Source organism: Dromaius novaehollandiae, chromosome 6 (assembly GCF_036370855.1).
Source record: "Dromaius novaehollandiae isolate bDroNov1 chromosome 6, bDroNov1.hap1, whole genome shotgun sequence".
NCBI lineage: Eukaryota > Metazoa > Chordata > Aves > Casuariiformes > Dromaiidae > Dromaius > Dromaius novaehollandiae.
In genome coordinates this window covers 48,507,601-48,530,528 of record NC_088103.1, presented here as the reverse complement: position 1 = coordinate 48,530,528, position 22,928 = coordinate 48,507,601, and the positions used below count along the sequence as shown (strand labels likewise).

The 22,928-nt window shown below is 43.5% G+C and overlaps 1 protein-coding gene across 4 annotated transcripts in view; it reads left to right on the top strand.

The window, feature by feature from the left end:
- Positions 1-9,245: 9,245 nt before the first annotated feature.
- The window catches only part of TCERG1L (transcription elongation regulator 1 like), a 109,057-nt gene continuing 95,374 nt past the window's right edge, over positions 9,246-22,928 (top strand). For all 4 annotated transcript variants that reach the window (XM_064514411.1, XM_064514410.1, XM_064514409.1 and 1 more), the window contains exons 1-3: positions 9,246-9,642; positions 10,127-10,273; positions 11,173-11,353. In XM_064514411.1, coding sequence (XP_064370481.1) covers positions 9,379-9,642; positions 10,127-10,273; positions 11,173-11,353 — 592 coding nt within the window. In that variant the 5' untranslated portion in view covers positions 9,246-9,378. The remainder of the gene's footprint in view (positions 9,643-10,126; positions 10,274-11,172; positions 11,354-22,928) is intronic.

Sequence of the window (22,928 nt, the reverse complement as noted above, 5' to 3'; positions counted from 1 at the left end):
CAGGCAAGAAGTTCTACATTGGTCTAATTTTAATGTTCCAATTAACTGCATACGAAAATGATTTAAAAATATAATTCAATTATCTCACAAACAGTACCTGGCCACATGAACACCCATCCGTGCAAAGATTCATTGTAGATTTTCTGAGACAAGTTTATTGAGAATTGGCAGTTCTCAGAGGAATAGTGTTAGGACATGACGGAGGATTTTTTGGCAAACTAACGTAGCCAGAATCTTCCCACAGCACACTTGCATCACCAATGCTCTTCAGCCTTCACAGCATTTGAGGGGAGGTGAACATATGTGGCGGGGAGGAAGCTCCTCCCTGATATCTATTCCCTGACAACACAACCACCTCCCCGACATCAGGGAGAAGCTCCTTTCCCTTCATATAATGCTTTCCCAAAGCAGCTAACATGTACTTTTCAATCTCATAGACTGACATATGGTTCATGAGGATAACAGTGTTACCCTGACTATATTGCACATGTTCTAGATGCGTATTGAAGATTCCTCTTGCATGGGTTTTAGCTATCCTCATCTGATCGGCCTTGGTGTAGAGGGAAAATAGGTTGTTGCATCTACAGCTTGGTCAATCCCAGAGCAGCATGGAAACATTTTGGACTCATTTAAAGAAAGGTCCAGAGCCCAGTGATCTGAACCTGCTCGCTGGGATGAAGGATGTTCAGAGGTGGATATCTCCAGATACCTAGATGCTTTTATGCTTCTGCTGCTGTGGGGTGGAACTAAGAATGGCTAACTGGGATTATTCAACCTGACTACATAAAAAGCAAATCATTCTTCCAATGATTGTGCTCTTTTTTCTTCAATTCATAAAGTAAAATGTGCCCAACAACTTAGTCTCTTGTGTGCCAATAAATAAACCATTTTAAATATTTTTCTTTGTTTGAACCCCCTTCTATTTTTTTCTTAACTACCCAAATTTATCATCTTGCATGCAAAATCTTGCAGAGCTCTATTCTGGACTGTGATTTAGTTCTGTTTTTAAAGAAAAAAAGCGTATTTGACTTCTGAATCCAATATGATTAGAATGAACTTTGGATTTTAGTAAACAAGTCCAGCTATCCTAGCAGTCATGGTTAGAGGAGTTTGCCCATCGCCTCCGTGCTCCTGCTTTCAATTTACAGTGAAACTGCAGCGCAGTGATCTCTCATTTGTTTTCCCTTCCTAAATAATCAGTGTGAAACATTGGTATCGATAACTCCATCTTTGTATAAAAATAACTGCCTCTTAGAATCTTGTATAAATCACCGGAAAACAAATTGATTGAAGTAAAATGATAAGGAAATTCATATTTTACAGTTTAACTGTAGCTTGCCAATTATTCATCTTTGTGCAGTCAGGTGCTTCTCTGATAGCTGTCCAAATTGCCCTTTGGATAATCTAGCACCCAGCAGGGTTAAGATTTGCTATAATCTCTCGATGTGGCCATTAAGAAACCTGGAAACAGGCAAGTTTGAAGACAGAGGAATAAGGGAGTAAATGGCTAATTAGGAAATGTGAAAGTGTTAATGGAAGAGTATTCTCTAAACTTTTCCTCAGTTTTTCCTTTGAAAACTCCTGCTTCACCATATATAAGAAAGCAGACAGGTAGAAGGAGGCGAGGAGTAATTGCACTCCATATTCAGCTAGAAAAAATGAAAATCATGCATTAAAAACTCCCAGTTCCACTGCATGCATCCTCTGAACGGCACTGGCCTGGGACATACGACCTCCAACGATCATGGCTCACACGGCTCTAGCACCGAAAGGCAACGGCGTGCAGTCAGAGATTAGGTATTCCATACTGCAGGAATAGAAGCAAAGGTCATTTTGTTTCAGGATTTTCTGCTTGGTTTGATGTGTTTGCTTTGAGGAATTTGTTCAGTAAGGGATTGATTCATGCTCTGAAAAGTCATGGAATCTGTTCCATCATCTGGCATTCACATGTCCTGCATAACTCATCCTTGGGCACCAGGCATTAGCAGTCAAATAATAGGAGAACCTAACAGTTTTAGATGTTGGGGTTTAATCCCTCTGTTTAGGCACAGAGGTAGCCACCATTTCCAAGAAACAGGATTTGTCAAAGCTTTAGATGAGCTGCATATGAGAATAAAAATAGCATCTGTGACTGCTAGCTGGAATAAAAAATGTAAGGACAATCAATCCTCATGCCACAGATTATAAGCTGATCACTAGCTGGAATCAGCAGCTCATTTTCCTCCTTAGTATACTATTGCAAAATTAGGTGCATAGTGGGTTTATTTCATACGTTTGTGAAATATCTGCTATTTACCGCTGCTGGAAACAAATAACTAATGCAGCAGGTAGGGATTAACCCACGAGACAGACTATTAGTCTATGTTGTTATGAGAAAACTGAACAGAATAATCACCTAACTGGGTCATTCGTTTGGCTGGGTATTTTGACAGTTCTGCTCGGGAAGAAATAAGAGCTCCTAAGATGGGGTTCCTGATTGCTCTATTGCTGTGAGCGAATCAGGTGTTTCAGCACCTGAAAAGAAAAAGCTGCTTAGTTCATGCTTGCTTTCTCACACAGTACAAGATACTTAAAGATGGCAGATGAGATTCCCTCTTCTTGTGCCAGCCCCTCTGCAATAGTATAAAATTACGAGCTTAACCTAAGAGGCAGGCACTTGCAAAGATAGCTAGAAAACTCATTCCCTGGGACTCTCTGTGCTTAGATAGCATACGAGAAGCATGGAGAAATGTATTTATTAGGGATTTGCTGAAGCACGTAATTCTGTGGAGATGCTGGTCAGTGCGAACATCTGCAGGGGACTTTGGATGTTGCCAGCCCCTACATGGCTCCCGAGGGACAGCTGCTCTCCCGGGCAAACACACGTGCACGGGTTCATACATGCGATTATGCATATACTGCTGTATAGGGAATTCTACGTAACGCCTTCTAGAGCACAGACCTTCTAGAGCACAGCTTGCTTCATGTTTATTATAACAAATTAAACCTACCCCAGGGATGGCTGCTGTGCTCTAAAGGATAGTTACGTTATCTCTTTTGTAAAGTAGTTTGGTGCATTACCACTAGAAAGTTCAGTCATTACCCGGCATGGTCTCATTTCATAAAAAGACAACCTCAGCCTGAAGAAAAGTGGTTGATAATTTCCTCAGTACGAAATTCTATATTCTAAGTCTATAATTTAGATCTTAAGGAAAGGGATCTCTTTTCGAATGCTGTAGACCCATTTTTCAGACTTAAAAATGAAGATGATGAGTCTAATCCTTTGATTTCAGTGCTAAATTGGCTATTTGGTATCTAAAGTATGCTTTGCGGTATTCAAGTGCTAATATGTGACCAAACATTAGGCTTATTAACTATCTTAGATGCTTTTTTTTTCCCCCCAAGGCACTTCCAAGTTGAAATTACAATGGTTGCAAAAAGTTACGTCCAAACATTTCTCTTTTCTTCCACTATGGGCTGTCTTTGAATTCTCCCTTTTGTCATGTAAAAGTGAAAAATAGAAATGCTCTGCTGACATGAGAGGTTTTTACTTTGGCTGCAAATTCCAGGCTGGTACACTGTGTACGTTGTCCGTTAGCTTCATGGCAGAGCGCGTCCCGTGTGGGTCGCTCTCGAAGGCGGCTGCCAAGCCTGTTTCTCGAGGCCTGCGGTGAAGGAGGCTCCCCCAGGAATCCTGTTTCCCTCTCTCACCCTTGGAAAACTCCTTCTACAGCCAAACTAGATTTTCCTTGCTACAATTTAAGACTATTGCTTCTCGTTCTATCCACCAGGAGCGTGAAAAACAGATTAATGCTTTTCTCTTGTCAGCGGCCCTTTTGCATATTTATAGATTATTACCATGTCCCTGCTTCCCCTTCTCTTTTCTGTTCTTTAGGCGAAGCAATCCAAATATCAAGCCAGCTAGCATCGTTGTCATGAATTTCCTCTAGCTCAGAGCACTGGGGAGAGAGTCCTTCAGAGTCAATTAGTAGTGTAGCTGGAGCGACGGGAAGGGATCGGGGCTGAAATGACAGCTGGGTTACCGTACCATCCTCTCAGCAATGCAGGCACATCAGGCTCTGAGATGACAGTAAATGCTCCTTTGGTTCATGAAAATGTGTAACGAGCTTGTCAGCAGAGGAAGAATATCATTCTCAGGGGCACTCCAGTATCATGAATTTTGGCATGAGCTCCACGAGGAACTGGGAACTACCACAACCTCTGTGTCACTTTTCTCTCAAACGCAAGGACATCCCTTCATTGAAAATACGAAGGTTGGGCAGTGCGCAAGGCAGGGGTGTGGTGACCAAGCCCCCTACCAAAGCTAAGCAATCTACTGCAGATATTTTGGTGAGGGAACAAACAACTCGTGACAACTGTCACTAGATATACTGCTTAATACTGTCTTGGAAGACGCTCCGTACTCTGAAGATGAGTATGGCACAAGACTTGTGAATACAAGCAGGGGCAGCGAGTCCAAAATACGAAAAGTATTTCTGAACCTCTTCACAGAGTATGGCTTCAGAGCCAGTCTGCGTGCAGAGCTTGTGACCCCGATGCGCTCAATACTGTGCGCAGGTTGTAGGAGGGGTTTGCTTGTCCTGTCCCTTCCAAGGCTATAGGTGGGCTTTTTCCCCAGCAATGGTGTTTGTTTTCTGAATGCTGTTATTAGGTGCTTTTGTTTCGGCTCTAGCTGCTCGGGCAGAACTCACCACCACTGCCACTCAATGGATCGGCCAGGAAAAGCAGAACGAGCAGTGTAAATAGCCTGTTTTTTAAAAGTAATCAAGCTTGTTGCTTCTGCAGCTATCTCATCACCTACCAGGCTGTAGAAGGAAAGCACTAATTTGAATCTCTTGCATATTGGCTTGTTATAAATCTGCCACACAATTAGGCTGGATAACGGCCAACAATTTCCCCAGGTCCAGAGAGGAAAAGAACAATAATTTCATTTTCTTTAAGTGTAGGAAGAAGAAGCCAAAGCAAAAAAGCAGCTGATGTTTGTGTGCGTGTGCGTTCAGCCAGGCTACAGAACATGTTTCTATCGATGGGGGACTGTTCTCTGATTTTAACTGACCCGAGGGAGCTTGGACTTTCTGAAGTCACATTGCATATGCAAACTTTCCCATCTAATATTAGTAAAACATTTAATGAGAAAACATACTGGTAAGAAGTTATAACACACACCCCCACACAAATTCTGGCATTTAACAGTAAGTAGAGCCTGGTAAGGATATTCCATGTGGAAAATAACGTGTGTGTGTGTTTCTGGTGGTAAGAGAAGATAAACATGAACGACAGCACCTCGCGGGGTGTAGGCAACTTCGAGGAACGTTCTCTGGGTTTGCTGCCTGTTTTCTCTCCTGTGTATTCAAGCGAGCCCTAGAAGCAGCTTTATTCACTGAGTATCCTTTCTGTGGTCTATGTGGAGACGCTAGCCAGCTCCAGATTAAAAAGGAACATGTCTACAGAGGACAGTAAGAGGAAAAAGCAAAATATGTATAAATACATACATGTCTCCTTGGCTTGGTAATCTGTATCTGGTAAATCTTAATGCTGACAGGTGAGGTTTTTCTCAGTCAGGGTTGTAGCTCAGATGTCTCTGCCTACTCCTGCTTCTCTGTGCCCTCGCCATCCCTTGATGAGCCTATCTGACCATTTAATTTCTGAAAGAGAAAGGAGGATCCACGTTCGTCTCTCTTGACATAGGTCCTGGCTGAGAACAGCTGCGGAGGATGGAAGCAGTGGTTGAGGCATCGTCTCACCGGGTGCCGCATCTTTGGTAGAGGCTTCCAGCTATGCCACGAGGGTGTTGCTACTGCTGTCCGTGACTGGACTGACCCGCATTTCACCTTAGATGTAGGTGGCAAGAGTATCTTTGCCCCAGTCCCACAGGTGCACTGAAATACAAGTGCATCTTTGTATTTACCCTTATGATTTTGATCTATTAACTGGTGCTTTTGCTGGTCTGAATAATAACACTCTGATTTTTGCTTTAAATAATGGAACAGATGTTCAATTTAGGATAGCCTATAATAATTTCTGAGGGATGAGGTTATTCTGAGATGAGGCAGAACAAATAAACAGGAATGGAAATGTGTAGTTTCAGCATAGGAAATAAAGTCTCTAAGAAACGATCTTTCTCCTGGACCTTAAAGAGAAATACATTCAAAGACAGTTACGGTCCTTTCAAGAAAAAAAAAAGAAAAGTAATATTGTCAATGTTACATATCTTGGAAAAAATGTAAGTATCTCACTGATTTGCAAGGCCGTACATAGAAGAGGAGAAAATATGCCTCCTTGTGCAAAGGTGAACAGACACAAACAATTGCAAACTCTTCAAATTCTCCTTCAACCTGTTTCCTCCCAAAATAAATCTTCAGCAACTAAGACTAATAAAAATACAATTTGCTACTTTGCTGTAATTTTCAGTATTTTATAGATGAACTACTGTACTTCAGACAGACTACTTAGGGACTACTGCTTTTCATAGAGAAGAACCATTTTTCCTTTTTTTGTCATTATATTTCTGTTTCTCTTCTCATTTACATTAATGTTTAACATGAAGTGATTCTTGCGTTTAAAATACAGCCCAAGCAGTAAAATATTTAGAAGTGATCTTCTCTTTATCTGATTTCTGTCACTTTGTAGATTGCTCAAATCTGCATTTCCCAGTGTCTCTCTGAGTATAATTGTAAGCAATGTATTTTCCTGAGCTTGTGTTTATCTACACTTCATATAATAATTTGATTTCAAAACTTTACCTTTACTAAGGTTATTCACTGTCATTAGAGATCTAATTCGTTTGCACACAGAATAAAATTAGAGAGGCTGAGGAGGATATATTAATTTTTAAGACCGGTACAGCTTTAAGAAGTCTCGGGTTTGTCTATGTACGGCTGAATAGATTTGATGTAATAATTTTTCCATCACTTTTTGAGAGTTTGGGAATTTGGTGATTTACAAATTCAGGAGTTAGTGCAGCTGGATATTTGCTTTTTCTCGCTGTGTGGCATTTGGCTCGCCATTATGATGAGGAACTGGAATAATACTGGTGGTTTGGCAGAGAAATGTAAGCAATGATTTTTGAACTGTAAAGCTGAAGTGTTCATATGTTCTATGAATTCAGGCTCAGCTTATTTTCTTATTCATTAATTTCTCTTAGAGATGCTGGAAGCTAGAATGTCATTAGTAGTCTAGAAGAGACTCGCTCAGCTCATCGCCTACTTCAGCAGTGGAAGGTGCCCCCTCTTCAGAGGGAGGAAAAACACGCTTACAGTTTTGAAAATATGAGGGCAAGGATCTATCCTGACCTCTGCTAAACACCCTTTTTGGGGAGGGAATAAAAAAGAAAGCAGCTTGCTAAGTTATGACTGAAGGCATGGAAACCATGGGCTAAATCAGCTGGAAAAGGAGGAGGTCTTTGCTTGCCACGTGAGGAGTTATTTACCCAGGGACCTGCTGACCCACGTCTGTCTTTTGCTGTTAGCAGAGGAAGTTGGTGGCTATTTTTCCTCAGTTAAATCATCATACTAAGTATGATATACTCAACCGCTAGAGCTCACACGTGACCACAGCGTAACGGGCAATATCCTACTCTGAAGGTCTAATTTTTAATGAGGAGCAAGTAATGTTATCAACAGTGTATTTCCCAGCTTGGAAAAGCCAGCAGGTAAGCCTGGCCAAGGCGGGCGGCTGGCGCGTGCCTTGGGAGCGGTGATTGCTTTGGGTGCTTTTAGCAGATAGTGCCAACAGAGGTCAGCGCCGCACCGAACACCCGCTCCTGAAAATGCCTTTCTCTGGCAGCCGGGACGGCAACGGCTTTGTCTTTTATTCCGTGTGTGACCAAATTAGTGTTCTCAGGACTTCATTGCCGTGTTGAAGCCAGGAGAAGAGGCTCATTCAAGGGAGCGCCCGTGGGATGTGCAAGCCTGGCACCCGCAGCTGCTGTGCTTGGAGCACTTTGCTATGGTGCCATACGTGTCATTTGGGCAAAGGTTTGAAGATTCAGAGCAGGGGACAGTGCTCAGGTCAGGCGCTGCTCCATCATGTTGCAGGTCTCCTCCGAGCACCGTTCTCCAGCTTATCCCTGCCGAAATCTGAGCTGGGCTGTAATAATTCATGCAAAGGCAGGAGAGACTTTTCCTGCAGGGGAGGAAGCACCGAGACGCAGAGCTGGTGTAAAATCCTAATCAGTGTGATGTGTAAAGCTCATTTCTGTGAGGAGCACAGGAAAAGCAGCACCCTGGAAGCATGGATGGGTAGAGGGGCCTCAACACTTGCGACGGGTGCAGCAGGGCCAAAGCTGCGGGATAACGGCTGATTCGCGAACCTCTGCTTGGGAAAAGCGCCTTGAAAACCTCAGACCGTGTGGGATGCTCGTTTTTTATTAAAAAGGCATTTTGCCCCTTCGTCCCCTGCCAAAAAGGAAAGCTTCAGTGCAGAAACGGGAGGCGACTGCCCTATTATTTCGTGTAATCTTTTGAAGGGGGGCAGAGTCCAGAGCTGGGCAGGCTCTTCTGGCACGGCTGAAATTGCCTATTTTTGCTACCCCCCCTCATGTCTCCCCCACTCCCTCATCTCGGCTGTGGCCAGGGGCTGGTGCCCGCGGGGGCTCGCTGTGCCCTGCCCGGCCCTGGCTCCTTCCCGAGGGCAGCCGGCCCCCAACAGCCCCTTCCCTGAGGGGAGCCGGCCCCAACGGCCCCTAACGGCCCCTTCCCCGAGTGGAGCCGGCCCCAACGGCCCCTAATGGCTCCTTCCCTGAGGGGAGCCGGTCCCCAACGGCCCCTTCCCCGAGGGGAGGCGGCCCCCAACGGCTCCCCCGGCCCCTTCCCTGAGGGGAGCCGGCCCCAACGGCCCCTAATGGCTCCTTCCCTGAGGGGAGGCAGCCCCCAACAGCCCCTTCCCTGAGGGGAGCCGGTCCCCAACGGCCCCTAACGGCCCCTTCCCTGAGGGAAGCCGGTCCCCAACGGCCCCTAACGGCCCCTTCCCTCAGGGGAGCCGGTCCCCAACGGCCCCCAACAGCCCCTTCCCCGAGGGGAGGCGGCCCCCAACGGCTCCCCCGGCCCCTTCCCTGAGGGGAGCCGGTCTCCGGCGGCCCCCAACGGCTCCTTCCCCTCAGGGAACCGGCCCCCCCCGGCCACTTCCCTCAGGGAGGCGGCAGCGCGGCGCCGCCCCCGCGGGTCTCCCCTCAGCGCCGGGGGGGCGGGAGCCGCCTCAGCGCGGCCCGCGGCCGCCGCCTCCCCGCCCCGCGGCCGGGCGGCGCCTCAGCCGGGCGCTGGGGCGGGGCCTGGCGGCGGCGCCCCGCCGCGAAGTGGAGTTTGGCTCGGCTGTGGCGCCGCTGCTGCCGCCGCCGCCGAGCGTGGGGCGGCCCCGGCGCGGCGCCCCGTGCCATGCAGGATGCTGCCGGCTCCCGCAGCCAAGCGGCCGCCGCTGCTCTGGCCCGTCAGCGCCGAGCCCCCGGCGCCGCCCTGGGTTTGGATGGTGCCGGGCGCCGCGGGGCTGGTGCGCGCCGCCGGGCTGCCGCCGCCGCCGCTGCTGCTGCCGCCGCCGCCGCCCGCCGCGCTGCTGCCGGCGGCGCCGGGCTGGCCGGTGCCCTGCGAGCCGCTGCTGCTGCCGGAGCCGCGCGCCGCCGCGCGCCCCCCGCCGCTGCTGCACGGACAGGTAACGGCCGCGGCGCCGGGAAGTTTCCCCGCCGTCCGGAGCCGGCGCGGCCCCCCCCGCCCTGCGCGGCCCTCCGCTGCCCTCCGCGGCCGCGCAGCGCTGCCCTCCGCGGCCGCTAGAGGTGCCGGAGCCCGGCCGCGTTTCCCTGTTATTTGATCCTTATAAACATTATTTTATTCATTAGCGATGAGCAGGGAGGGAGGGCAGCGAGAAACCGGGCTTCGCCAGTGAGTATTAGCCAGTAACCAAGCGCCCCTTGGCTGCGAGGCTCCTAATTTATGGATTTCCAGCGCAGTTTGTAGCGTCAGTCCGGTGCGTTGCGTGTCCCTCACCGTGTAACGCCTGGCGAAACAGAAAAACGCTCCCTGGGTTGGGGTTTTGCATGCTCATCTTTCACAGGTTCCTAATTACATGGGAAACACCCGTTTGTTCAGCGTAAAATAACGTCGTCAATGGCCTTTTATTTTCATTTTTCTCCCCGAAGTGGATCTTTGGAGCTCATTCTCCCGTCATAGGATTTTCCCCGTCGTCCAGCGTGGAGTTTGTTCCCGTTTTCCCCCCGGTGTACGCGTCTGCTGTCCCGCCCCACGCCGGGAAAAGCTGGGTGGACAAAAGGCTGCCTAACTGCAAAGTAAGTCCGGTCTCGGTGTCTGGAGGTGTTTTTAAGGCTGATGCATGCTCTGAAAGCCGAGGAGTGTTGCAGGCAAAAGGGCATAATCTGTCGAGCAAAATCCTATTAAGGAATGCTGTAAGGAAGGGTTAATGAAGAAGGCTGTTTCAGTAGTTATAAATCTTCAATTTTCCAAAGTTCTGAAAAGACTATCTTTAATATTTATCTACATTATATTAAGTAAAATTTTTATTATAACCTCTATATTATATTAAGTAAAATCTCTTATTATAACCTCAGAATGTGATTTTGAGAGCTTTCTCTTCCCCTTCTATTCTCAACACGTCTAGTATTTTTTCCTCAAAAAAGGGCTACCATGGATGAAATTCTGGCACCGGCAGCGTCGCTGGGAGTTTTGCCAGTTTCATGGGGGCCAGAATTTCCCTTACATCAGCTTGGGCCTTTACTTTGCCCGAGGTGATGCCCGTGTGTAAATTTAAATAATTAAAATTAGGTTTTGTTATTTTATCCCATCCCTCCCTGCCCCCCCCCCCCCCCCCATCCCCATCCCCATCCCTTGTCTCTCCAATTTAGGAAAAGACTGAACTTGCCATATTGCAGCCGGGCTTGTTCCGGAGTAGTTATGTCTCAGACACACTTGGCACGATCTATTACTCTCTTTTTGCGGTGCTCTACAAGCTGATTAGTCATGTTAAAAGCCTGTCAATTTGGAACTGATCAGCTAACCACTACCTACACTGCTTGTGGAGCATAAATCAATCTCCTTTTGTAAGTTCGTCCCTGAATTGAGATACTATCCATATCATAATATTGAGTCAAAGATAGGAAACTCAGAGAAATAAAAATGTGACCACATTATCTTCATCCTTAACATTATTTTATGTGTTTACATTGGGCAGATATATTTAAATAATGCGTTTGCTCTGGATTCAGCGTGGATACATCCTGAGGAATCACGAATCTTCCAGGGAAATGAGAAACCTCTATTAATGACAAATCAAGTAGCTATGGCTATAGCTAGGCCAGCTGCTGCCTCGAGGCCTCTTCCCACAGTGGTGTTGGCACCTCAGCTTATACCAGGTCAGTAACAAATAAATATTTACTTTTTTTAGCTATTCTTACCAACTCCCAGAGATGAGTAAGTCGTTATCTAAAGTAAGAGTTTCATTCTGTTCATATGAAAAATCTTTTGCTGGAATCTTGATTGTAAAAAGCTTTTCATCCTCTAAATTATTTTTAAAGAAAGAAAAGAACATGTATAATTATAGAAGGCTGTAACAGATTCTCCAGTAACCAGCTGTCCTTTTCCAAAATGAAGGGGCAAAACACCTGCAGGACACTTGGTATATTTCCAAACTAAAAGATTTCCAGTGCAATTCGTATGTATTTCTCTTCAGTTGCTAATTTTAAGAATTTGATGTGGTCTGTGTAGACAGCTATTAGTACAGAAGAGTAATTGATCCATCAGCTCATTAAAACTCAGTTATGCAAGACAATATTCGTGAAATAAATTTCATTAATCTGCACAACGCAGGTATGTTACAGCTGTTAGTGGAAAAATGTTTTTAGTCTTACTGCTTAGCTTTACCCTTGAAAAGAACAGAAAGTATACCGCTGTAAGGATGGATCTATCTATTTTTGTATTACTGTATTAATTTGAAATGCCAGTTGTCTCATAGAAAAGGTTAGGAAGTAAAATGCTACTGATACTTAAACTGCCACCTTATATTCTCAAATTCAAAATCAGACTATTCTTAATGGCTTGCTGACATTGCTTCTGCATTTCTTAGATCAAAAGTGACGTTCATTCAGTTGATAGCAAAGACGCTGTTACCTTGGTTGTTGTCTTATGAAATATTTCTTATTTAGAAGCACACAAGACTTTCTTACATTTTTCCAGTTATGCAGAGATTCAGTAAGAGTGTGCTGGAAGACATCTCTTTACTGTTTGGGTTAATTTGCCACAATGATTAATTAGCAGTGAATATTTTTCAGTGTTGAAACACGCTGAACGACTCAAAACCTGTATTTTAATGTCTTTAACGGTACTTTACAGTAAGCTGCATTCTGTGCTTGCCAGTGTTACTTGATGCTCAACTGTAGTGCGGTTTGGCTTTCTATTATGAATGATACCGAGCATAAATAATAGTGCCATAGGTTTAAAAAAACAAAGTAATGCATTCTTACCTGGATATTATAAGGAATATTTGAGCTGTGTTCCCATATAGGACGTGTTGTTCAAAGTGTGTTTTAATGACGAATGCCATGGTGAGGGAAATGTTGTACATCCCTGAGCGAATGCTTTGCTTGGTAGACAGGTTGGGAGTCTGGTAAATGGTAAACTTGCTTGAGTGTGCTTACGCTGGCTGTAGGTGCCATTTCTGGTAGTGTATGAGGAGGACTCCATCCTGAAGTGTCAACTCGGGCAATATTCATAGTGAAACCGTGTAAAGAAAGAGTTTGTCTGGCAGTGGATTATGAATTATTTATTGTGGGTCTTTCAAGCCCAATTCCAAGTCTGTGATCGCTAAGTTCCAGAAAAAAACTAGGTTGTTTCAAAATAAGTGCTTTTTGGTGTTGTCTTGTTTTGTTTTTCTTTTTTAAACAAAATCTGCCACCCAGTCTGTTTTGGCCAAAGAGATCTTTGGATGGATCAAGCTGGTGTAGGTCCATTTTCTTCGTTTCTTAGTCTCTTGCTGTGAAAGGTTTCTGGTAGAATTACCCTGAACATGTTTTTTTCTGCTACTACAAAGCCTCTCTGCTGTTACCTCTGTCTGACCTAGCTCTACTTACCCTTCAGACTGAACCTAATGTGCAACCCAGTTACTTTGTTGCTCGTTTTGTCTTTCCTCAGCCTCTGCTTTTTCCCTTCTTTTCCATGTTCTTCATCACTTTCTCTCTGTTGTATAATTCTGTGCCATGCTGTGCTTAGTCACCCAGCACTGCAACGTACCATCTTCATCCGAGCCTGCAGGTGCACATACTCATGCTACGTCTAACTGATCCCTGAGCTTAAACGCTTTAAATTCTCAGACAGCACTTGGTCATTGCAAATTTTACAGTGACAGTGAGTTTCTGTGGGCATACCATTCCTTTGTGCATTTATAGAAAAAGGAAAATTCTCTCTACCAGTTTTTGAGAAAATACATTGATTTTAGGGTTCCTCCTGAGTGCAGCTTTTCCAGCTTCTTGAAACAGGTTTATGGTAGCCACTGAAGTCATGTAAGATAAACTTCTGGATCTGATCCAGAATATCCTTTCAATGGCTCTCGCCTTATGTGAGTCCTGTGTTATCGAAGTGACAAAATGTCTTTTGGGAAGATAGTGCTACGATCATGTTCTTGCTCCGTGTGAGGCTACTGCAGATGGGCCTAGCTGGAGGAAATGGTCAAGCTGATGCTAATCAAATCACATCCCACATGGTCTGCAGACTCTAGAGGTTGCGAAGACAAGCGTGTAAATTTATGACATTGCTGCAAGAATGCGAAGGTGTAATAGCTTTGAACCATAATCAGAATCTATTTCCAGACATGCTTAAAGTTTTGAAGAAGTGTTATGGTAGTCCTTGGACGATTTCCCATATAATCTTTACGCTTAATATGAAGATTAATGAAAATACTGAGGGCAGATTACATAGATGGTTTAAACTGAAAACTCTATAAGCTTTTTGCAGACTATGTGACTGCGTTCATTTTGCAAGCATTTTTTACAGGACAGTTTGCCTTCTGCAGTTATCAGTAATGATACAATTATTTTCTGAATTTATTAGCAATGTCAGATAAAGGAATGAAATACTGGAGTTTGGTGAACGGCAATGCACGTAATTGAACAGCTGGAAGTATCACCTGCTGGAAGGTGTTATTTCCTGTAAGGAGAGGAAGCTACTATTATTCCCTAACACAATACAAAACATAAAATTATATTCTTATGATTTTGTATATCTAAAGCGAATAGTGTTTTAGTTTCTCACCTAGAAATGATAGCTTGTTTTATTTCTATTGGCTGCTGTATTTTTTTGTGAGGAAGGCAGTGTCTCGATATTTGTGCAAGAGAATGTACAATGTAGTAGAAAAAAATATTGGTTCTCTCTGCCATATGGCATGAAGTCATGGTTGTTTGGTTGTGAGTCAGCTGTGCCCACATCTCCTATGATATCGCTCTCGTCCCCACTGAAGAAGAGGCAGGCTGAAGCCAGAGTGGAAGCTGGGAGGCTTCCTGCGAGAACCGGGTAATTTTTTCAGACCTAGCTCTTTGTTTTGCACTGAATTGCTGGAGTTTCAGCATGGAGTTTCCTTTGGGGAGAATCGTCCAGAGGCATGACTTTACCCTGGGGAAAGGGTTGTGTCTCTCCACTTGTGTTCAGCACTTCCCAGCAGAGTTGGTGGCCTGCCAAAATTGTGTTATTGGAGCATCTGCAGGGCTACTTGGTTGTCCCATTCACATGAAGGCTGTAGCCCCCTGATCTCAACGTTTAATGCTTTTATGATTGTCAATACCGTTGAAGCTATTTTAAAGGTATCGAGATCCTTGCTTGCGGTTTGGCATTTCTGGTTCTCGAGAGCATTGCCCACAGTGATTCCTTTTAAAGCAGCGTGTTCTTATTAGCATGTACAAGAAGGTTTTCCAAGGAAACCTTGGAGAACAAGCCTTTCATCTAGTCTTCTGTGAAGGAGGGATCAAGGGATATAAATAGAAATGTGTTGTCATCTCTTTCTTCGCAAGGACTGCTCTACAAACCACCGGTTACATGGCTGGTGCTTAGAACCAGCACGAGCAAGTACCGAAGTAGGCTGCGGTGGCACCGTACAGTGCAAGAGCTGGTGCATCGAGGGGGAGGGAAGGTAGTATCCTGGTGGGGTCAAAAGCAACTCGGTGCTTTTATTTTGAGATAGTAGCTTTGAGCCTATAGCCCTTGAATTCCATCTGTGACTTCTGCTCGCTGAAGGGTGACCGTGAAATGCAAGGTTAGTTAGGCAGCGTCTCTTGTGCAAAGTCCCGTAATTCCTACCTTTTTGCAGGGATTCTCATGGTCCCCAAACTTGTAGGCACTGAAAATGAGCTAGCTTCCTTGATAATACCTTTTCAGTATGTTTTGGTGTCACACCTAACAAGATGTGGGCACTCCAACAAAACTAGTTACATAATGTCTTTATTCTACTGGGTTCCTCACTGAAGGCAACCTTGTTTAGATGAAATTCAGAACAAAATGCTGATAAAAGTTGCACGAAGATTCCCCCCCTCTCTGTCCTGTTTCTTTTTTTTCCTGGCAAGCATAAGGACGAGAGCATCTGCATTTTGTGGGGAAAATATGGATAATTAAGAATTTGAAGGGGAGAGTCTCGGACGGTGGGAAATAGTGCAGTCAAGGTGAAGGAAGAGAAGAAGCCGTTCCTTGCCGGGCAAAGGGATGACTGAATGAATGAGACACAAGTTGGACCTCTGAAGTGGTGCTTTGCACTGCTTTGGTGGCCCGGGGAAAATGCTGCCTTGGCATGGCCACGTCTTTGGGTGCTCTTTTTTCTCTTCATGTGGACAAAATATAACATGACTGAAGAACTGTGGAAAGGGCCTGCTTCCTCTGAAAGGTTCAGAGTAAAACAGCTTCACAGGATTCCTAGCTGTTTATAGCCTGGAAGATGTCTCACAAATGCAGAGCTGCTGGCTGCCCGGGTTGTGCTGCTGGTGAGCAAGCAGGTCTCTGCCCATCGTGGAAGGGGAGAGGAAGAAGAGAAACGGAAGAATCATTTAAGCAAGGGTCACTGCATGTGTTAGGAAACGAGCTATGCAAGTTTAAGTGCTCTCAGACATCTTCAGCGGGTGTAGAGCACTGCTTTTATTCCCAGATACTAGGGAACATCGTGGGTAATCTTTATAGAAGAAGCTGTTTATCCTTTCTAACTTTGTTATCTGTTGTTGGAAGTTATACACTGTGCATTTCAGAATTTGTGTAGTCCTAGAACAGGAAAAATGTATGTTTTTTTTTCAATCAGCTGCTTGCTTAATATTTATAATTAATTTCAGGGTGTTGTGTTTTGAGTAGATCTATATACAGGCTCAGGAATCCTGTAGGGAGATCCTCCGGCCTTTCTAACCGTACCTGGCTGTTCACTGCCAAAGGTACAAGGGCGCAGAACCAGCTTGTTTCTGTTCTGTTCCCAACATCTTGTTGAATAAATATCCTCAAGAGTTTCTGAGGGTTCATGTCACGGGCGGTTGCTCAGCCCAGCTATCTGGAGACCTGCACAACCTTGAAAATGCGATGTTTATGTTGCAGGAGCTCCAGTTAGTTTGTTGGGTAAATGAAGCTTTGGATGCTGCTTTCTACAGTTTCTACTCGGAGCTAACTGAAATTCTAACATCTGAAAATTTATTTTTACCTTGAACCATTTGGTATGCCTCAAATTTAACTTTTTTCCTTAAAAAACACGTTTCAGCATAAAGTGCATTTCCTTACTGATCTTATGAGTACTGTGCTGGTCCTGGTAACACAGGCTCCTTCAATACCTCCGAAGCTGTGCAGAAGAACGCGCTATGGCAAATACGTTGCACTCTTGGAGATCTCCTTCAGGGAGTGTTGACAGTCGGAGCAGTAAATGTTGTAGGGCGATACTGAAGAGGCGAAAGCCTTTTAATGGTTTTGATCTTTCACAAAGATGCTCTGGGTATTTACTGGTTTTCATTGTTACCTGGGGCAAGCTAACTTGGATGGAGACTTCAGTGTTGCCTTCCTTGAAGGAAAATACAGTATTTCTTCAATGAGACCTTTTCTCATGGAGTGACCTTTTGGTATAAAATACTTTTTTGCTAAGTCAGAATGTTGCTCCTGCCTTTAAATTTCAATAGTGTCTCTTTGCTCAAAAAGCAGGGCTTTTTGCTCTTTCATCCATTGATAGTGAAATCAGAAATACAAGAATGAATGAATTCATACAATTTTTTTTTCACCAAATTGCTTTAGTATTACCAGTCCTACGTAGATTAAAACTACTTGCTGCTGCTTATTATTATTGTTTTTCCTTTCTTATAATCCCATTAATTTTGACAGAACTGAGCCAATGTTTTTCATGGCAAGTATCTGTATTAGAGTGTATATACACATACATGTATATGTAGAGATATAATTTTCTGGATAATTTCAGCTTAAACTTCAGACATTTCCAGATACAAATCTGTGAAGAAATGTGGTTGCTTTGTATGTTAAATTTTGGTCGCCTTCTCTTTGAGAAGTCGTATGATTTTTGACCAATTTGGAATGTAGAAGTTTGGAGATCTTTTTGTCAGGTGTCCTGTCAAAGTGTTCCCAAACCGGGCTAAGTCTGAGGCTTTTGAAAAATTCCAGCACGCACATACTCCCTTGGTGAGATTTCAGTGACTACTTTGCTGAAGGACTGTGTTCACGTATTCCAGATGGGAATTTTCCTCACCTGTGGCTCAGGGTTGTCGCCTGCCAGAAGTCACTGTACAAGTCCATAAAGCTGGGAGATATTTCTCTTGTAGTTCTTTCAATGCCTCCTTGCTGGCAAAGATGGGAGAAGAAATGGGCTGTTTTGAGCAGGCTCAGGAGAGGCGGACGTGGGCAGGGGACAGTGTCCCTCCGGGTTCGTGGATTTTCTCCGAGGCTGAGGAGGGCAGGTGGCCTCTGCGCTTGGAAGAGATGGTGCATGTTGAGGCAGAAGTGGCCAGGGGAAGTGAAGAGCCAAATTATGACAGCTAGAATTAATTAGACTTGGAAGCTGGGAAATCTGAAGGTCTGAGACTAAGAGTTGGCATATGGTAGGGGACTGCAAGGAATGATAGTCATACTTTTATTGGTAGAGTTAAAGACAGGACTCTCTCATTGCCTTTGCCACATGTAATACTCTGCTTGTTTCTTAACCTGCTTGCGAATTCCTGATTTTCCCAAGAGCTGGGAAACAGAAAAGTTGCAGGCTTTATATTTGGGGCTTGTGACCCTCTGTAATGCCAAATATACCTAAAAAGTCAGGGTTTGGGTCTCTCACATTGGACGCCTCGAATTTGTGGATTCTCCTGTGTTTAATGTGTATGTGCTACAGCTCCCCGCATGTAAAACAAAAACAATAATGCAAGAGCCTGAATATTCCAGAAATGTCCTGGAAAACCATCTTTGTTCGTGGGCCATTCAGGCCCTGCAGAGGTGAACGCTCAGTGAAGTCTCGGGGGATGCTTGACTTTGGAGCTTTAATTGCAGCCTTTATGGTGTTTTCGTTTTGGTTAATAAACTTGTGCTTTTTGTATGATCTACCTAAACTGAGTACAAATTTCAGTCTCCAGTTATGATTGTTTTTCACTTAAATTTATGTGAGTAAAACTACATGCAGTACATTTATGGAAAGGCATGTGGTTCTGACACTGTCATAATATTGCCTTAGTCTGATCCCAGGACCACATTATAAAGAAATTCATATCTTTCAGTGATTTGCAGAGACTGTTTTTATTTGGGGAGAGCAAGATACTCTTTATTGCATATGGGCAGAAAGGTAAGCTATTAGGGATGCTGTTACTGGCAGACACATGCAATAAAAGGAATTTGCATATATCAAAACAAATGTGCTTTCTTTTTTCTTTCAAAAGTATCAATATGTTTTCCTTTGCACTGAGATATGTACACTGTTTAAGTCAACCCATTGCTTCATTTTATTTATGGATAAATACTGCTTCACTGTTGTTTACTACCTAGAATTTCAAAGCACGTGCATTTTAGGTTACAAGGCCATCAGATTTTCAGTAATCTGAATTCTGCAAGTAAAAATACTGGTCCTGTAAATTTATGTGCTGTAGGTCTTCCAAATATTTGTGCTTGATGAGAAGATAAAGTTCCTTCCAACAGGCATCTGTAGTTCTATCGAAACCACAAATTGTGTCAAAATTTAACGTGTGTGGTAGCTGCATAGGACTGTTGCATGCAGACAGTTGATTTGAGTGCGAATTTCAGGTGGTTAACGGGCACTAGGAGAGGAAAAGCAAAGAAACCGAGATGCAGTCACATCATGTGAGTGGGTGCTCAGCCTAATGAATGGGCAGACTGGTGCATTTGTAGATTGCTATTCAATGAATTGTGAACTGTGCAAGAAATGACAGGAGGGAATTAACTCAGAAGCAACTGTGTCACCATTCTTTTATGTATAATTCAAATCTCAAACCCGAAATTGCAAGAATGCACTTTACTGATAAAGGAAGTAATTGTTTTGTGTTCATTTGGAATGCAATCCTAAAACCGCCCAGTGTTAGACAAGTACAATTTCCAAAATGTCTAGAATTAGTTATAAATTGGATTTAGTACTCTGTAGAATCTTTATAAGGGTAGGTTCAGTTTAAATAACCCTTTTCCTTTGCTTTTTCCTTTTGTAAATGTTTATGTAAGTTTTTCTGTTGGAACAAATACTCTGGCCTGTTGTCTTCAGTGAGGTCTAATGGGCATCCAGCTATGCAGAATACCCGACACTCAGCCTTTTAAGCAGATGTGGATGGCAGAATCTGTAGAAGCACACTTGAAAAACATTTCAAAGGTTTCATTGTTTTTGGAAAGAAACCTTATTTTTATTGACAGTTTACGTGTATCCTTCTTGGAGCTACATTTATTCCTATGGAATTATTGATAACTATTACTCAACTGGAGTGAAATCTTAGAGCACCGAATTCAGCATATTGGTCCTATTGACTTCATGGTACCAAAAGTCATCTTTAAAATTGTAGTGAGTGGCGTATGCAGGGAGAATATCTAATGTTTGATCCCAATGATATGTAACAGCCTTTTAATCCTAGCAGTGAATGAAACAATAATAAAAGTCGCTTCTATCTCCAGGTGCTATCGGTTTGGGGGGAATTATCTTGAAAAAAACCACTATTTTCAACTTCGAGAACTAAAAAGCTCACATCACATCCTAAAAATCACAACATTTCTACAGACAAGAAGTTCACCTCCAACTCATTAACTTTGAAAAAAAACTTTTTTTTTTTTTTTTTTTAGCCTCTTTCGGTGCCTGCAGAAGGTTTTATATGCAGGGCTGTTTTTTATGATGCACACCTTGCTAAATAGTGGGAAACCTTAATCCAACTAGCATTTTTTAGAAAATTTCCTGAAATCAGTATATTTAGATGCATCTATATATGGAGTAAATAGCTATATTAATTACCAAAATAATACTCATGTCGTTAAACTTACAGTTTTTTTTTATAGCCAGTATAATTTAATCCTAGCTATCATTTTTGTATAGAACTGGTCATTTTCATCAGCTGTGCAAACGATCCAGCATGCAGGGTTTTCAGAAGCGTCAGATTTATGGCTGGTGGTTGAAATAGTTTTGTGAAAACGCTCTTAGCTCGCGTAGGGCAGCGGTTAGCCGGGAGCTGCTGCTGCCGGGCTCTGCCCGGCCGTCGGCGGGGCGGTGGGGAGTCCTGCATCGTCTGCAGGCGAGGAAACGCTCATCTTCCGCAGAAAGCCCCGATGTTTTGTCCTGTTCTTTCTTTTCACCTTGTGTTTTAATAAATGCTTTGCTTGGTGGGAAAGACTGTTTCTCTTGCAATGCTACTGTTAGTCAGAAAAAGGTGGTTGAAAGCAACATCTTAATCGTCAGATGCTGGTATAAATTTGCCTCTTTTCGTAGCAGCAAGGCTGTAAATATTCTATTCTGAATATTCTGTTCTATGTAAATATTTTATTCTGCTTTTTATGGCTTGTCTTCAAGGAAGGAGGATCAGTCAACAACAGTCATTTTAGCCTATTTTAACTTCATTCTTCTTTTTTCCCTATCAAAAGACAGTTGGTATCAATTTTAATACTGGTAACAGTTTAATAATTTTAATAAAGAACTGTCACCTAAAAGACTTTAGTATGCTTTTCCCTAAGATGCTGCAGATGAAGGAAAAAAGGAATAAGGGATAATAATACGTATTTCAAATGCAGACTGGGTGTCTGGGAGGGCTTTAACTAATGGCTTGGCCTGAGCCTCGCGAGAAGCAAGGATACAGAAAATGAGGATGTTAGTGCTAACTTGTTCTATGAATTAAAATAAGAAACTTGTATATTACTTCAAAGAGAAGAGAAAATGGTGTTCATATTTCTGGGTACGCAGTTTAAGACCTCCATACTACTAACTTTTGTAAACTTTGTGGTCAATGTATTTAGCTAAAGTTATACCAGCTTAACTGAATTGGTGTTTAATTTTATACAGCTTCTATAGCGTACGCGTTTCTGTGTAAGGCCTTCGAAATATTTAGTATTTTAAATGTACACAGAAGATACTACTGAGCCCTTTGGACATTGCTCAATACTAGAATGTTTTTTCCTATTAGGATTAAGTTCTGGTGTTGTTTCTCTCAAAGTAAACTACAAAAGATTGTGTATGTAATGGAAGTGCTGTTGAAGAGCTTTTCAGAATACTTTGGAAAGCTTTGATGTATAGGAGCGTTGTGTCCTTCCGTATATTTGGCATGTGTTTACCTAGGTAGGAACAGATCAGTACACGGAAGGGGGAACCATTTGTGTTATAATTGTGTCTTTTGGCTATATCAAGTGAAGAAGAAAAGGCAGCAGAGTCAGAGTCTTGCGTTAGTGCTTTTGTCCTCGCGGGGAGGAGGACACCTCCGGTGCAAAAGAGCTCGTAGGTGCCTTTGTTGGGCACTTACAATAGATAATGTGCTGAAAGTATAAGCAAAACCCAAGCTTTCGTTTGATCTTTAAAGGAAGTTGCAAAGAACATACGCACGTGTGTATTAATTCTTCCTTCCTCTAAGACAACCAAGAAATTCTAAAGGCCTTTAACCTGCCTGACTTGTTTTGCTCTTTTAATTTTTTATGTGGCTCTTCTGGGAAAGATATTCCTGTGTTTTTGAGGAAGATGTTTTCCTGTAGTCAAAGCTGAAGAAAAAGACTGAAGGACTATAAATTTAAAATTGCACTTGATAGTTATTATTTTATCTGGACACTAAATTTTCACAATAAGGATTTTTTTTTTATTCCTGAAAGAGAAGGCCTCAAATTAACCATTTTGGATAAGAGCAGGTCTTCAAGTTTTGCGAGTGTTGGTACTCTTTTATTTTGTTAAATAAGGTAATTTCTGTTCTTGTGTATTTCCTTCAAGGAAGAAAATGTAGGAATTTCCTTTTCAATGTGTTAGACAATACTAATAGCCAAAAGTCAGATTTTGGTGTGTTTTACCTAGTTGCAGAAATCTTACATGAATTAAAAGAGGATACTAGTGCAGAAGAGCGAATGCAGAATAGTTTTTGGTGGCTTTTGGAAAGGAAGCTGAGTGCATGCTCTACCACATAGCGTGCCGAGTCTGACGGTCGTCAGTGGGGCCAGCCAGTTTCTGGTCACCTGGGAGGCTGTGGAGCCCGGCACCTGGGCACCCGAGGGCAGTACGTCATGCTGTGTGACTTCACATGTGTCATATGGCACATGTCCATCCACTGTTGGGTTGGTGCACCAACACATGCAAAGCCCTCAGGAAGGAAGGAACGATGGAAGAGCTGGAGGATCTCGCCTTGCTTCTGAAGATCAACATGGGCAGGACAGGCTGCAGCCACTGAAAACGAAGCTGTTCTGGCAAGTCTCGTGCTGGTGAGATACCGTAGCGTGGCCCAAGCCGTCTGATACTACTGCAAGAGTTGTACCTTGAGCTCCCAGGTACATCAC